Raw genomic sequence first — 17,315 nt, forward strand, 5'->3', positions numbered from 1 at the left:
CGATTTTAGATTTTTAAATATTAAGTATTCATAATAAAAAAAAAACTAAGTATATAATTTTATAGTTTATTTATATAAATATATACAATCTATGTCTCCATAGGATCGGGTGCCGGGACAGCAGGTCTGAGCAGCGGCCGTGAGCCGAACCGTTCAGTATCTAAAATAGAAACAAATAAAAATGTTGTGACAACTTTTAACAAAACAATAGATTTGCTCGAGAGTTACTTATTTTATTTAATCAAATTACTTGCCATTTTCTTGGCGCTGATATCTTGAGTTGTTTTAAGGAAATCTCCTTTTTCGTAAGTTTATAGAGGATTTCAAAATAATATTTTGTGTCTTTTAGGTTGATTGATTTCCCCATAGATTGAAATTGCTTACGATATTATAAACAAGGGCATTTTCTATTAAGTATCTTATAAATCTAAGCAAAATTAAAAAAAAATGTATTTCTCGTCCCAGTATAATATTTCGTCATTTCTATTTACTACATAACGAGCATAAATGTAACCACTACACTGTTCAACGGTACTGACCCAATTGTTAAGAACCGGTGTGTACCAAATATGACTCATGTGACATAGAAGTTATTAAAGTGATATACTCACACTGCTCACTAATGTTCAAGTCGACCATCTCGATGTAGTTCTGCTTGTTGTCGCCGCCCACCGCCACGCTGTGCGGCGCGTCCGGGCACGCCGCGCCGCACAGCACCGCCCCGACGCGGCACGTGCGCTCGCTCACCTGCACCGGGGCAGACCTGGGGACAAATGTACAATTTGAACAGTTATATTAACTTTACTTGTAACTCTGTACATATGTAAAAAAATCTTGAAATCTGACCCACTTCCCGGTCTACGAGAAGGGTGAAATTTTGCACACGCTCTGAGTTCCGATGTCAATATATGACTAGCTAAAACACGTCATCACATATCCAATATGGCTGCCTCCGCAAAATGGAGGGCTGGCTATTTGAAATCCACTCCCATGATATGGGTATCATCGAATGAAAGGATTTGCTGTCTCCTGACAGCAAATCCTTTCATATATATATACGAAAAAAGTATGAAATCAAAATAATATTTTAAAAAACTAAAAAACACGCTTTTAAAAAATTACTAAATAATTCGGACATTTAGTTTGATGAAAGAAATCGTGGAACGTCTTGTCCAAAAAGAGTAAAGATAAGATACATAAATGCTCCACGCTTTCTTCCATCAAACTAAATGTCCGAATTACTTTGATAAAATATTATACTCTTATATGGCCCATAAATTATGTTATCACACTTACCCAGAAATATCCCACGTCTTCATCTTCTGATCAGTGCTGAGTGTGACCATGAGTCCAGGGACTGACTCGCTCAGTATCAGTCCCGTGACTTCCTTCTCGTGGGCATCCAGTGTCCACAGAGGTGTGTCCTGTCTGCAGTCCACATATGCTACCTTGCCTGTGTTGTTGCTCATCTGAAAATAAAAATATAATTTTGGGAAGGTGGTACCCCGGTAATGACTTAATTACTTTTTATCTGGTTGCGGGATGTTACCTAGCAACTTGGACGAAATATTAGGTTTCCATCATAGACCAATAAGGGTTCGTTCACACAGAGGGGAGCATCGGCGCGCATTTTTATTTTCACAGACCGAAATCGGCTGCAAGATCGAGAAAAAGTACGCGATAGGAGCCGGCCAGCTCCTATTATTTCACACCAAGCGCCTCCGAGTATTCTTAATGACAAAAGCAATAATAAACATTACTACAAATACTAAAAACTCTGTTACCGAAGTGATAAGAATCTGTTCTCCTCTCAGAGCCGGTCTGTGTGAACAGACCCTAATAATGGCAGACAACCCGACATGATCGACAAATTAAAAAAAAAGGGCCTAAAAATAATTTTGAATTAGGAAATAACCTAATTCAAAATTATTTTAATAAAAAACTAACCACTAAATAAACTATGAAGCTAACTAATACTCACAGCAAAACAGAAAGGATTCTGCACGTTCCAAGTGACCCGTTCTATCTCCGGCCCCAGTGTCCACGCGCGGTGTGCGTCCGGGCTGCGACAGTCCGACACGCGGGCCGAGCCGTCGCAGGCGCCCGAGAGCAACGTCTGCGCTTCAAACGGGTGGAACGACACTGATTGTACCTACAATAGAAACATAATATGTAATGAGTATGGTACATAAAGGTCAAAATGAAAACCTTCTTTTTTTGAAGACTTAAAAATTGCAACAAAATCTCATATGTCTGTTATTTTTTCAACATAAAATTTGAATATAGGAAAACAGCAGTTACCTATTAATATTATACAGCTGAAGAGTTTGTTTATTTGTTTGAACGCGCTAATCTCAGAAAGTTTGGGTTCCGATTTGAAAAATTCTTTCAGATTTAGATAGCCCATTTATTGTGGAAGGTGGTAACTTTTTATCAGGGTTCATGCAGAGATGGCCTTGTGATGAGGGTGAAACCTCTGGCAGAAGCTAGTGTACTATAATAGGGTGCATACCTTATCTTCAAAACATTTTATTTTAGTGTGTGGTGTGCCTTGGTCCAGGTCCCATAACAGAACTGTGTTGTCAGCTGACCCACTTGCTAGCACATGTCTGAAAACAAGAAATATCAAAATATATTATTTGTGAAAATATTCAACCCTACTTATGTGTTTATCTTTACTTCTACATTTTATTCAGGTGCGCGAAGTAGGAAACTACTACGCATTGAGGGCAATCCCACTCACATATAAAATAAATAGTGGCAGAAGTATTGTAGAATAATGTGCGATAAACCACGTATGATATATTTGTATGATTAAGCAAAATTTTAAACTTAAATAAAAAAATTATAATAAGTTACCACTCACGTAAAATTCCTATTCCAAGACATATCAAGCACAGCATCCTTGTGTCCAACCCGTTTGGTCTTCTTCTTTTTATTGGGTTTCTTGCCGAGCTTGAACGCTGGCTCCAAGCAGTTCTCTATGTCTAAGTCCCACACTTGGATGACTGGGTCCATGCCTCCGAGGGCACATAGGTTACCTGAAAAAGTATATATGTTGTAACTTTAACCATGGAGAAAGGAAAGACAGCGGAGATCCCATAAGAAAGGCAGGTTGGATGCACTCTATTTATTAGGCCAATGAAATGTTTGGCAGGTGTGATCAGTTAATAAAACTACAGAGGCCTTCATGTTTCTTGTCAAATCAAAACCTATTTGTCAAAGATTGGTCTTGATTGATTGGTGATTTTATTTTTAAAATATTGGGCAGATAATTTTTAGAAAAAAATATTTCAGTGTGAGTGAAAAAGTGAGTGTGGTGTGGGAATAATGCAGAGAAAACCACTGGCGGAAGCTGAAGTTGAAGAAGTTATTTTTAATTGTTATATTTACTTACCAGGGTTTGGATCTGTTGGGTCATGGCTGAGCCACTCGACGCACAGCGGGAACCATGGCAGGATGATGTCATGGTGTACATAGAATGAGTCCTCTTCCTTGTTGTAGACTGTTGGACAAATTGTTAATATAGAAATATTCTGGACATTCTGGATTGTTAATATAGATACATTCTCTCTGTAAAGTGGAAGAAGAAGATACGGAAAGCAGACCCCTTCACAAGACGGGATAAAGAAGAAGAAGTTCTTGTCATTTAACATTGCTTATCTAAAGTTAGCTATTAAACACCTTAGGAATGTGCTATAGTATATTGTTCATACATTTTGATTGTCATGAAGGCACTTATAGCTAAGTTTGGACCAGTAAAGGTACTGGATACGAACTGTGACCTTTGAGAGAGTCTGCAACTCAGACAATACAGAAATCAAACAAAGTTGATTGACTGATCCTCTGAATATTGACAACTATAATACTGTTTGCACAAGTAACATATATACTTAGTATGTTCACTTACTATATACTTCCAAGATACTGGCGTCACTCTCTACATGTCCGACCAGAAGCAGGTTGTCGGTTGGCTTGATAATGTCATCTTCTTCATCACTGTCAGGTCCTTCCGTCTATATAAACAATTACATCTTTGTATCATGACTGTAAATACTTGTATTGATGTTGTATAGCACAAAAAAATCTGGCATTCAAAGTCAAAGACTAATGTGTTTATTTCAAATAGGCTTTGCAGGAATGCCTGTATTAGTTGCAGGGTTCCCAATAGTTGGTCTCATGGAGAAGAGCTGACAAGAAACTCTAAGGACACTCTTTTTAAGGTGTACACAAATACATGTAAGCAGGTCAGTGGCTGAATGAGTGGGGCATAGAGTAAGTTAGGTGCGAGATAGAAGTTTGGCTTGTATTCTGCAAAAAAATCATAACTTACGTTTATCTGTACATTTTCACTTAGATCACCTAAGTTTGGCACAGTAGCCACTGTACCGATGCCAACAGGGTTTACTGCAAGAAAAGGGATGATTATTTGATTTTTATTTTAGACTCATTTCTTAACAACTACATGGGGCTTTACGAGTTAATACATTATTTAGTCATGCTCCTTAACACAATTGCACAACTTCAAGTAAGATAATTTTCAAGGTTTGCAAAGCAAATTGCAATAGTGTGGGCATTTAATAAGACAATTTATCGCCTGTTTAGAATTCTACATAAGTTTATAATGTTCCCAAAAAATAAACTTGCAAATTATGTTATTGCACTTGCAATTTATGTTAATCTGGTGATATTTTATATAGAAACTTTTACCATCATCCTCTTCATCGTATTTTTCAAAATTGAACTCATCGTTGGGGTCGGCCGGTGGATCTCTAGGTGCTGCAGCAGCCTCGTCTTCATCATCCGACTGATCTTCACCGGCCTCTGTTATCCTGTAAGGTTAGACACATCAGTATAATAATAGTATTAAATGTCACGAAAGTATTTAGCCTATCTCACCAAATTTAACAGTAAAACCTACCTCAAATCATCAGCAGTCTGTTTAATGATCTTCTCCAACTCTTTTTCCGTTAACTCTATCTGAAATTATTATAGAAATACTGAAGTTTTTATTTATTATAAAAGTTGTGCCCGCTGCTTGGCAAATAGTCGGTTAAGTACCTTTTCTGGAACTGCTTTAGCCACACCCCGTCTAACGAAGTGCATGCATGATATTAAACTAACTGTTGGCGTTGTTTCGTCCATTGTAATAGCAAAAATTATAACTTAAATAAATGTATTTATCTTCGATCACATGTACAAAAACAATGTGCACATGAGATCAAAATTTCATGACATTGACACTTATGACGACTAATTCATTTTGGCATTTCAAAAATGTTGCTTTATGTAAAAATAAAATGATTTTGAATATTTTAAACTTTTAGATGTCGTTTCCGAGTTATTTATTTTACCTCCTTTGATTATTCACCTTTGTGTTTCACTATTTTCCTGTTATTCGCCCATTTTTATCCGCGAACAGCACTGTATTTTAGGTTCTATATTCATACTGAATACATGTGGCAATTATTACTATTTGATCTTCACCTATATTTTCAATGTCTCATTTCGCCGTGTGGTGGCGTTGTATACGCTTGAGACCGAGAAGTAGTGTCAAAATTGTTATCATTTCCCGAGGAATTAGTTTGTTTATTTACAATGCCAAGATGTTCAGCATCAAGTTGTCGCAATATGGGTTCACATACATTTCCAAAAGATCCCAAATTACGTAGATTGTGGGAAAAGGCGACAAACAAGGAAAACTTTAAAGCGTCCAAGCATTCGAGGTTATGTTCTGCTCATTTTACGGAAAGCGATTATATTGATGTGTGTTTATCAACAGGTAAGGGCATAATATTTTCATTTTCGTGGTGTGTCCAATTTACCTCCTGGCGAAATAAAATAATTTGATAAGCCTTATTAATTCGATTCATCTTTCTTACAGGTATGACGCCTTTCCACAGGTATTTAAAGAAAACAGCTGTCCCATCGATATTTCCCTGCCCCTACCAGCGCAAGCCGAGAGATACACGTAAGTTATATTATTTTTATAGCTATCTCTATACACAAGCTAAATGAGACAATATGATATGGCCCTTGGCCCTTTCTCATCCTTATCATTACGCATTTAATCAAGTGAAGTTTTATATGTAAGGTTTATTTATGCCCTAATAATGGTTGTTTATTAATTGTACGGCTGCTATTACACAGTTATACAGCAAATGTAAAGATATATATTAATAATTATTACTGGTAATTATACTTGTTTACATATTGTATGCACAAAAAAAGTGCGCAATGCGCAAAGTCGTCGGGAACATGCAGTTGAGAATACAAAGATCCTTTGTCAATGCCGATTAACAGGACGATATTCAACAATATTTACGACAAATAAAAACATTTCTCGGCTGTCATGTAATCGACATAACTATAATTATCATAACTACTTTTAAGACCTTGATCTCCTGAAACTGAAGAAGCACATTTGCTGCGCCACTGTATTAAAATTAATACTCATATTAGTCTAAATTCCGTTATTATAAGCATTAAATGGATCCAAATGCATATTTTAACCTTATCTTGCTACTTGCTATAGCTCATAGCTCTATGGAATAAACAGTCAATCATAGACATTGACAGGCGTACAAACGATTAAAAAAGATTTCAAACTCTTTATTATTAATTTAACGTGTTGCATAAAGGTGAAATCTTGATTATTAAACGAAAGATTTTTTTCGTTCGGCGAATACTACGACTAATACGGCGATGACTAAGTCCGGCGGATAATGGTAGATTAATATGTATTTTTGCATCCGGAAACCAAATGTGTGCGTTCAGGCTAAACAAGACTGATTTTGAAATATAATAAAAAATAAAAAAATGTTTGGACTGGGAATGGGAATTTAAGACTTGACATAATCTGTCAAAGATTCCAGTAGTGGCGCCATCTGAGATTAGCTTTCAGTGAGGGTTTTTGAAATTTTTTCTGCCACCGGGTGGCGCCACGTATGCGTCTGGTCCAAACAGCTGTCAAATAGTATGGAATTGTAGGTGCCGAACTTATTGTTTATTGAAATTCTGTTATATTGGAAGTGTTATTGATTTTATTATGGACTACGGTCAGAATAAGGTTTCCGAACTAAAAATTGAGCTAAGAGAGAGGGTGCAAAAGTCACTGCTACTAAGGAAAAGCTTGTTGAAAAATTTGTTAACACTATATGATTTAGTTTTTTTTATTTACTCAACCTCAATAGTAAAACAATAATGCAGTGCTTTAATTATAAAATAAAAAAACCACTAAAATCGTTCACTATTCATAGTAAAGATAAGCACTTTGACAGTTACCTGGACCTGACGACTCAGTGCGCCACCTGGTGGACGCCATTTTAGAAAACCCTCGTTGCAAGCCCATAGGATCTTTTTTTGCTGTAGTTCGTCGCATCGCGATCGGTGCCTGAACTTCAAAAACTTCATTCAATGACGTCAAATGTCATGTGCTCTAACAAACAGCAGAAATATTCGTGATTATCGTTACGTATTTTGTGCTTTTATTCATAAACACGCGTTTTTGAATTCTGTAGAACGGTTTAAAATATGGCACGATGACAACGTGCAACAGACAGTCTTATAAATACTGTTTTGTGCCGCAATGTAAAAATACTACGATTAAAGCCCCAGAGAAGCATTTTTTCAATGTCCCACGAAATAACGAAAGATATATGTGGTGTGAAGCTGTCGGTCGCGCCAAAGGTTCCATATCACCAAAATCAACAATTAGTTGTTGTGAAGATCATTTTAATGTAAGTACATGAAATTAATTTTTGGTAATATTAAAACAAAACAGTTTTTCTTGGTAATGTATATGAGACTTGTTATCCTTACTCATGACTTGATAACTTGGTAAATAACAAAATAATTATCTCTTTTCAGCTGGAAGAAGATGCAGTGAACTATGTTAAACACAAGATTATGACGGAAGCCGGCGAAAAAATTTTCATGCGTCTGAAAAGGGGTGTTTTGCCACACATATTCCCCAGGAATAATAAATGTGATAAACTATACTTACCATCAATATGTTTAATTTTAATGTTTTTCATCTCATATAACTTTTTCAAGTAGTTATTATATGATTAGTTTATGATTTATGACTATGAATGCCTCCTGATTTCAACCTTTTTTTTTTTAAATCCATCACGGTGTTTTACTGTAGTTCTTTTGTTTCAGCTACACCAAAAAAATGCGTTGAGAGCGAAACGGCAGCTTCACCAACTGAGGGACCTGTTGAAGTGAAGGTAGAAGAGAAAGAGACCAGTTCTACAGAAAGCAGTCAATCACTAGGATTCAGATCTATGAGACTGAAGAACAGAAAAGCATACTTGTAAGTGCCATTATTTGTTGATGTTTAAAAAGGCTCATCAATAATCTAACAAAGCAAAGTTGTGACTGGCCATAATAAGACCATAGAAAATATATTTTTAAAACTTTTTTTTAGGGCCAAGCGCAGATGCTCAGTACCTCAGTGTAATGCAAGACCTACAAGTGAGATCTCCCTTCATCCATGCCCAAATAACGCAGCAGTCCGGAATGAGTGGGCTGAAGCTCTCAGGGTCAGCTACCAATATGTCAAGAACATGGTGGCTTGCAGTTTACACTTCACGAAACTAGACTTTATGTCCTCAAGTATGTACAAAATGAAATTGGTACGACATAAATTTCGATGATGTTGAAATTTAAGCTAATAGTATGATATTCTTATAGATAATGGGGAGCGAGTACTCAAATACAATGCGGTACCATCAAGGAATCTGCCGCATCGAAAAAAAGTTGTGCCCAAACACAAACCCGTGGTGAAAAAGGAGATTCCTTTGAAAACATATGAGGGGTGAGCTCCTACTTGAACAGTAATAAAATTGCAATACTAACCGGATTCAATAATTTTCTCTACCAAAATTCATCAAAACCGGTTTAGCCGGTTTTCCCTGAAATAACTTGTACTTCTTCTTATAATATTTGTTTGGAGGCCAAGCCAAATAAACCTACTAGTTAATTTTAATTCTGTGGCAACACTGGTAGTCCAAATTGACCATTGTGTATAGAAATGTCACATTTCGTGACCACAGAGTATATGTAATGTGAGTGAATGAGTTATTTGCTCTCTTTCGTGAAACGACGAGAGAAGTGACTGGTTTCACGCGTACATAATCAAGAAGTAATGAAAAAATAATATTTTTATCGAGTCATCCATACAAACAGTGTCACGATTTAGTAAATTTTTTACAAAATGTGATTATTCTATTTTAAATAATAACTGTGTTCGCCACGTATTAAGGAAAATATTAAATCTCGAAGATCTTACTGCAATGTGTGATTTTGTCTATTCTATTGCAAAAACTATACGTCAAATTTGTCATTATTAAAAATTGACAAGTGTGTCTCACGCGATTATAAATATTTTTGAATGTTTTATTTACTTTAATGTTTTATATATTAACATTTATATAATAATGTCTTAGGCCGAAGAAAATGACTGAATCTGTGGAAGAAACAAAAGAGGTTGTATCAGGACAAGTGGTACGTGAATGTCGCGCCTGTCTGCAAAAATTGGACGATAAAAAAAGCTGTTGTAATGTTTTCCAACCCTGGGCTCCTCCCTGGGAGGGCATGGAAGCCACCATAGCTGAGGATCTAGCTAAATTAGCCAATGTTGAGGTTAGTAACAATGTTCATTTTAGTATTGTGGCGAATATTCCTTATAGAAGGTCAAATGTATCTCTCGTTTTCGTTGTCCCTTATTTTGGCTGGCTGGGTCACATCAAAAGCGTGTTAGACTGGTATCTTAAAAATTAAAATGTGAATCAAATAAAGGCTATAAGGATAGGATATTCACTACATGAAAAGAGGTACAGTTGTGCAAGCAATGTGTTAAAAATAAAGGTTACTAGAATTGTAGAAGTCAATAGAGCACCATATTATAAATCTTTTTTAGAAAAATTATAAGTAAAAACCACACTGAGCCACACTCATACTATACAACTTGCAAGGATAAAATCCTGATAGTAATCTATTTTTACAGATATCGGAAACAGACAGACACTCAAAGATTCTATGTGCACCGTGCTATCAGAAGTTACTGGATGCTGCAACGTTTGCATCCGATGTGCGAAAGTGCGACCTACTGCTAAGAATGAGGTTCACAGACGATATAGACAGGGAACGAGTCTGGCCAAAACCTATACAAGTTGACAAAAACATTAATGGTTCCGTATTTAATACGACAATGGATATAGAAATTAAGCAGGAAGTGGTTTCCGATGAAGAGTATCCTCCCAATGGACCTGATAATGTTTATGTAGATAATGAATTAGCGAATTTGGATATTAAAATTGAACCTGAAGAGTTTGTGGAGCCTCCACCAATGAATATTACTATTAATGGTTTGTAGTTTCTGTCTTTTGCATTGAATAATACATTACTTTGGTTTGATATAAGAAACAAAGTTGGCTATTCTCACAACTATTGGACATTAGACGTTTTCCCATGGATTCGCCCATGTCCCATGGAAACTATTGCTCGTACCAGGATAAAATATAGCCTATCTATGTTACTCGTGAAGAGTGTAGCTTTTCAACAGTGAGAAAATTATTCTTACTTACATTATATTACTTACTGTGAGTGAATTGACAATAATACATGTTGCCCACAGGTACAATATCATTAGATCCATTGAATTCTGAGAATAAAGACTTGAAAATTGCCACAGAACTATTCCAGGACACACAAGTAAGTATTTGTGCCATAAAACAAAGAAATGAGTAAACTGGACCAGTTGTCCTTAAGATTTGCTCATTCAAACAGATTTCAGCTTAAAAATATTACTCTAGATGTGTTTCTTCTTTTAGTTTTTGGAGACAGAAGTGAAACAGGAGCCTACGAGTGAGGGAGAACAAGAGTGTGATCAAGCTCCCGACCTGTCACTTGAGTGTATGCTGTGCACCAAGTCTTTCAATAGTGTTACTGGACTCAAGGTGATTATTCCATGGCCAAACTTCATTGATGTTCAGTGTACTTGTCTGGTAGACTAAACAGCCCCCTAAATGATTAGAAGCTTCATAAAATGAATATAGAAGAATTTGTATGTTGGTGGAGTGTTACTATCTTTTTATTTTAATACTAATAGCTGTCATCTCACACGTAATGAGAGAACTACTCCCCACATCCAGATAACAGGAGCTAGGGTTTGCAGGGAGCAGTTTTTTGTGTAAAAGCCAGACAAACAGACAGTTAATTTCTCATTAATATAACAGTTTATGAATCCAATGAACAAGTTTTGACTAAGCTACATAATGTAATACATATGAGTATTGTTTGATTACAGGCTCACGTGATAGCCCAACATTCCTATAAGACTGTGAAGAGAAAGTCGGACGGCAGCGTGTCGCCTGAGAAGAAACGCCAGGACAAACACCAGTGCAGGATTTGTAGGCGGAGTGAGTACTTCATAGTAGTCTTATCTTTTGTTGAGACTGACAGATGGCAGGGATTTTTTAATTGTTGAAAATAACATTCCAAAGAGTTTTCTATGGAGACAAGCTCATGAAATGTATTATTAATAAAAAACATCTCAAGCTACCTACCCCAAGTTTTCGTAAAAAAAAAAAAACACTGAACTCAGCTCTGTACGAGGCGTCAAATGGCTGAATTCAGAAAGGCAAAGTTATTTCAGTCGCACTATTATGCTGTACTCATCTTACCCTTTGCTCCCCAGATTTCCTAACATCAACGGACCTAATGGTGCACGAGACTTGTCACAACAAGCATGCTTGCTACAGCTGTCACAGCCAGTTCGATACCTTCGAGCTGCTCACCAAGCATCGCAAGCGGTGTAAGGCCAGCGCTGCCAACGCTGTGCAGAAGCTGAAGACCTTGGATGATGTTAAGAGGTAAGGACTTATAAGGATAAGAAACTGTTTAAAGGTTTAATGTTCTTGATATTATATATTATTATATTAAAAAATAACAGAAATTATTATGTAAAGAATGATTGGGCTCTTCAAATTTCGCGGACTTAACTACAGCGGGGTTCGTCAGTTATGTGCAGCGCCAAATCGAGCGCATACGCGCGATAAAATCCGCCAGCGTGAAAGTGCTCTAAGAATAGAGCAACCTGGACTTTCACACCTGTGATTGGCTGTCAACCTTTTTGATATGTAATTCATAAAATTTTTTTATTTACAGACCACTGCCAGAAGAGAAAACCGAATATTTAGAAATAGAAATAACGAAACTGGAATCTGAAGCAATTAAGCCAGAGACGGAAGATGTAGAAATGAAGGAATTGAACAGTGACCATAAAGAAGAAACTACTGAACAAGAGAGCCCAGTAGAACATGTTCAAGAAACTAGTGAAGTGAATGAAGAACAGAGTGATTTAAAAACTATTAGTGATAATAATAATACCGAACTTATTAGTGATGTGAAAACTGTGGGAGAAATTGATGAAGAATCTGATGCCAATATGAAACTACATTTAGAAATCGTATCAACGAAAGGCGGGGCTGAGGCCAGTTTGTGTGATACTGATATGCAAGTGGAGACTTTGCAGAATGATGACTGTCTTTAGAAATATATGAGTAGAGAATACAAAAGAAGAAAGAAAGAAGAGGCAGTTTTAATCGTCTTATGCTCATAATTTGCCATTAGAGACGAATGGAAGTCCTTTGGATAGAAATGTCTATAAAAATGCTGGATTTGAAAGTCTTCCTTCTTATATATTAAATGGAATCGCAATAATTGTCCCACCTACACTGTAAACATCATAATATTTTATTAATTGATCAAGAAGTTCTCAGAGGTGGAGTACCTCTGTCTATTTAGGAAAACTGCCATAATAATGGTTAATAGTTACAGACAAATATACAATGTCTTGTGAGACACGATATGCTTCAAAGCATCACCCAAGAGGCGGAAATCGTTTTAAAGTAAGAGACCCAGTCAGTGAGACATAGCTACGCGAGGGGTGATCAGAAATCAGATGCGAGTTGCCATCGACTTTGGCGGGAACTGTACACTTTAGATTAATTCTATGTTTGCATGTAAACTTGCGAAAGCGGTTATGGCATTGGAAAGCAAAAACAAATGTGCCTGCATGATGTAGTCATTTCTGAACGAGGTTCTATTGTGATCAACATTTATTTTAATTTGTAAAATAAAATGTATGCCTGTTTTATGAAACTTGTCAATGTAATACTGTTTTAGTATCTACTATTGTTTTAAAGCTTGGCCTAACTTAATTGTCTAATGACTAAAGGATTTAATTTTACTTGTTTGGCATATTTTTTACACTGACTCAGATGTTATCGATATTATTGGTATGATGTAAATATTTTGTGAAACTTTTAGGTTATGATTATTGTGATGTATGAAATAATGATTTCCTGTAAAATATATTGTTGCATTTCGCATAAGTTTCAGTTGTTTTACATGTCATTTTTGGCAGAAAACCCCATGTTTTTCTAACGAATATAGAGAAACAAACTTTTGGTTCCAATTTGCCCTTGCTGTTATGGACCTGTGGAGGATTTCAATATAAAGAAACAAACGCTAATTAAACAATTTATAATTATATAATTCATGTTTCAACAGTTGTGCTCCACATTAATGTCGATAAAATGTCAAAGAATAGTGCCGCGTGTTAACAAAATAAGTTATTATTAAAACACATAGACCATTTTAAAATCACTACAGACTCACGCAGCTGGATATTTTGTATTCAATAAACTGTAATAATTTCACCCATAATTTTGGTGTTATGTTTTATAATATTACTCTTTTTATATAAAAACAATAATACGAAATATTTCAGTAAAGATGCCTTTTTGTCTAATTTTGTTTCCAAAGTAAAGGTCATACCAAACAATTTTGTTGACCAGTTACGATAATAACAGCTGTCACTTTTCGATGGAACAAATCCATCTCTGACTGCAAAATGGAATCCGAAAAACTTAATTCAACAATACTGCAAATTAAGTAGCGTAAAATATATAAATTTCATATTCACAGCCATTCTATCCAGAATATAACGTGCAATAAAATGCTCTAGTACATAAATAAAAAAAAAATGCTACTAATACTGGAATTTAATTCCTGTTCAACTCATTGAGGATTCTGAGTATGTAGAGGAATAGGTTGATGATGTCGAGGTAGAGGTTGATGGTAGCTAGGATGTACTCCTCAGGAGAAAGTGTGGTCATCATCATCTGAGTGTCAAATATGAGGAACAGGCTGAACAAGATGGCGCCGACGAAAGACAGGGCCACTTCGAACGCTGAGCTCTGGATGAAGATTTGGAGAAGACCACCGATGATAAGAACGCTGAGACCGGCGAATAGACTGGAATTAAATAAAAACAGTATTGTTAAAAAACTAAATGTTTGATAATGTATGTAATCTTTATAAAGAACAAACTGTTTCCCGCAGTTTCGCCCGCTTCCCGTGAATACGACGGATAAAATATAGCTTTTCTCAACAGGGTCTGCAGTTTCCCAAGAGTGAAAAAATGTAGAGCAGTGGTTTTAGCATAGAAAAGAGTCTTGTATGCTTTTACGGATAAGTTTTTCGTCATTTCACGTGAGAGTTTTTGATATTCGTACCAAGCTCAATTATTGATGTTGATTTCTCAGTCTTACTGAGCTCTGTTCCAAGACTTAACTGCTTGAATGTCGCAAATTAGAGAACAATAGAAAATCAATGGTGTCTGCGTGGATCCCCGCCACCGGCATACAAGGGTTTAAACTATAAAATAATGCCAACTCACCCATATCCAACAAAAGAGAAGTCGGTCTTGGTATTAAGCGTGAACACAGTAAGAGAGAAGACGACCGCGAATGTGAGCGTCAGCGCTTGCAGTACTACGGCCGTGTTGTAGTAGGAGACTACGACACCCACTGAGTAAGCTTGTACCACCGTCTGAAATAAGAATAACATCAGTTCATTAGGTCATGTGAAAAAAACGGTCGGTTATTTGGGCGCCCGCGCTTGTAGGATACTAGCCGTTTCCTGCGGTTTCACCCGTTCCCGTGAAAACGTACATACCTACCAGGATAAAATATAGCCTGTGTTGCTCGGGAAGAGCGTAGCTTCCAACAGTGAAAGAATATTTCAAAACGCTTCAGTAGCTTCGGAGCTTGCAAGGTAGAAACAAGTTTCTTTTTCCTCTTTATTATATTAGTATACATAGGAATTCTTGAGGCATGTTCACACGAACAGGTAAAATTAAATTAGTGAGTCATAGTTGTAGAACTTACAAAAGCAGCCAGTAGGTACAGGTTAGCGGGCGAGTCCTTCCTCTTGGCGATGAGTGCGAATAGCGTTATCATGCTCAGTATGAACGCTATTATCACCATCCAGTCGCTGAAATTAACATTCAAAGTAAGATTATCATCACAATCATTTGATGGATCTTTTAAGTGTAGTTTTATGATCTGAAGAGTCTTATGGCAGTATAGAATTTGCATAGTTAAGCAATGCTGTTTTTTTGAAACTATTAGCAGCTTTGGCTGCTTTGTTTGCTTTAGGTATTTTGTTTCTGTGGAGAGGAAAAAACAGGGTTTTTCCTGCTTTATCTACTTTCTGAGAAAATTGATGAATAATGTGATTATTTTCATTATCTATTCCATTTATCCTGTTATGAAGGTAATTAAATTTTTATTCTTACTTCTGATGTATGAAGAGCTTGACAGGCTCCACAAGATGGAATGTTCCAGCGATTGCAACGGTAGCCAGTAGTTGGACAGAGAGTAGACCATAGACTTTACGCACGAACCCCAGACGGATCTCTTTGTCAGCATTGAGTACATTGTTGCGGTATGAGAAATCTTCCTGAAAGACAAAATTATACCATTAGGATTGAGAAATATGTATAAGGATTTATTTATTTTTACATCATGTACAAAAAAAGTGCATGATTTTCACTTGTTTTCTTACAAACATGCAGTACTAATATTTCTAAACTAGCTGGTGCCCGCGACTTCGTCTGCGCAGGTTTAGTATTTCGCACAATATGTTTACAAATTGTAGCCTATGTGTTATTCTGATGTATAAGCTATATTATTGTAAAGTTTCATTAAAATCCATTCAGTAGTTTTTGCGTGAAAGAGTAACAAACATCCATACACCCATACATCCATATATACAAACTTTCGCGTTTGTAATATTAGTAGGATATATTTTGAGAATTTTAATGGAACTTTTTACCTAGTTTATGTTTTCTAAAGACTGGTCCCAAAATAAGGAAAAGAATATACAAATTCAGATTTAAAATTGTTGATTGACAGGGGAATCCCCACAATATTGCAATACAAAGAATAAAGTCTTGACAATGGATAGGACCACATATTTGTAGAGTTTATAGAATCATACAAAATGGATGCCTAAACAATAGCAAAGAAATGCAAAACAATAACAGCAAAACTATGTACATCTTTTTTATATTAAGAAGCTATTCCAAATAATTTGCTGATATAAAATAATAAACCAATGCAAATCTACAGGAAAACATGTGAAATGAGGCTTTATCTTATCAATAGCCTTAACATTGTAAATACAAAAATATCATGCAATAATGTGGCTATAATCTACAATTTCACACTACCATGGAAAGAATAAACTTATTTATGGCTCGAGCCGCATAGAAATTAACACATGAACAGTATGTGATGTAGATGGAGTCATTTGTTTAACATTTTAAGCGAAGCAAGGCCAAACATTGAGGACAACATTCACTGAATACAAAAACCTTTTAGCTTTTACGATTACCTCGATAGACTCCTTTCCACCTAACTCACAATCTTCCTGAGCGTACATTAGTGGTATTGAAGCCATTTTTACTAGATTTTACACAGTAGTTTAGTATTTAATGGAGATTTACAAACTGTTTTACACAAACTGTTTAGGATTTCCCTTTACGTGTCGCAATGACGTTTTTATTGACGTTCGTATCTGTCATTAGTCATGTCAGGTGATTTATATTTTGTAGTCCGAATAGCAGGCTTTTGAGATCTTGGAATGTCTTCAAAAATGTGTAAAGGGAAATTGGATTACTTTACTAACTAGAATTCCAATGAGAAAATGCTTCTGAGAGGAGTGAGGAGTGAGAAATGAGTAGGAGAATAAACTGATCGTTCAGTGAGAATAAGAGCACTTATAAGGATTACATTCTTTAGTAGGTACAATTTATTATGATGTTGAATACAGCAATACGATTTGAATAACCCTGCTAGTTTACTTTAACAGTTGCGTGAAGTTTTCTAGATTTTTTAAAAAGTTAGTAGAAAAATCTGAAAAATATAAATTTAATCAAAACAAAAGATGTTTCGTTT

At 36.0% G+C, this 17,315-nt stretch overlaps 3 protein-coding genes across 4 annotated transcripts; 1 reads left to right on the forward strand and 2 right to left on the reverse strand.

Moving 5' to 3' along the window:
• Positions 1–52: 52 nt before the first annotated feature.
• On the reverse strand, positions 53–5,248 carry LOC110369873 (periodic tryptophan protein 1 homolog). Its single transcript, XM_064034887.1, has 12 exons — positions 5,062–5,248; positions 4,922–4,980; positions 4,711–4,832; positions 4,334–4,407; positions 3,911–4,016; positions 3,398–3,505; positions 2,867–3,041; positions 2,513–2,609; positions 1,982–2,152; positions 1,297–1,469; positions 612–763; positions 53–160 (listed from the first exon to the last, which is right to left on the reverse strand). The coding sequence occupies exons 1-12, from the start codon at positions 5,143–5,145 to the stop codon at positions 90–92; spliced, it is 1,392 nt and encodes a 463-aa protein (XP_063890957.1). The 5' UTR covers positions 5,146–5,248; the 3' UTR covers positions 53–89.
• A 168-nt stretch (positions 5,249–5,416) lies between these two features.
• Positions 5,417–13,405, forward strand: LOC110384118 (uncharacterized). 2 transcript variants are annotated; one of them, XM_021345235.3, is made up of 12 exons: positions 5,417–5,782; positions 5,885–5,971; positions 8,164–8,317; positions 8,432–8,619; positions 8,698–8,821; positions 9,453–9,648; positions 10,013–10,373; positions 10,643–10,719; positions 10,839–10,964; positions 11,315–11,426; positions 11,705–11,879; positions 12,175–13,405. In XM_021345235.3, exons 1-12 carry the CDS (start codon positions 5,599–5,601, stop codon positions 12,557–12,559), a joined length of 2,169 nt encoding a protein of 722 aa, XP_021200910.3. In that variant the 5' UTR covers positions 5,417–5,598; the 3' UTR covers positions 12,560–13,405. The 2 variants fall into 2 exon arrangements, with proteins under 2 accessions (XP_021200910.3, XP_021200902.3); XM_021345227.3 differs by lacking the exons at positions 5,417–5,782; positions 5,885–5,971 and adding exons at positions 7,416–7,739; positions 7,870–7,987.
• A 133-nt stretch (positions 13,406–13,538) lies between these two features.
• Positions 13,539–16,926, reverse strand: LOC110384531 (protein lifeguard 4). Its single transcript, XM_064034888.1, has 5 exons — positions 16,753–16,926; positions 15,653–15,816; positions 15,243–15,348; positions 14,753–14,904; positions 13,539–14,328 (listed from the first exon to the last, which is right to left on the reverse strand). Exons 1-5 carry the CDS (start codon positions 16,816–16,818, stop codon positions 14,076–14,078), a joined length of 741 nt encoding a protein of 246 aa, XP_063890958.1. The 5' UTR covers positions 16,819–16,926; the 3' UTR covers positions 13,539–14,075.
• Positions 16,927–17,315: the final 389 nt, after the last annotated feature.

Source organism: Helicoverpa armigera, chromosome 5 (genome assembly GCF_030705265.1).
Source record: "Helicoverpa armigera isolate CAAS_96S chromosome 5, ASM3070526v1, whole genome shotgun sequence".
NCBI lineage: Eukaryota > Metazoa > Arthropoda > Insecta > Lepidoptera > Noctuidae > Helicoverpa > Helicoverpa armigera.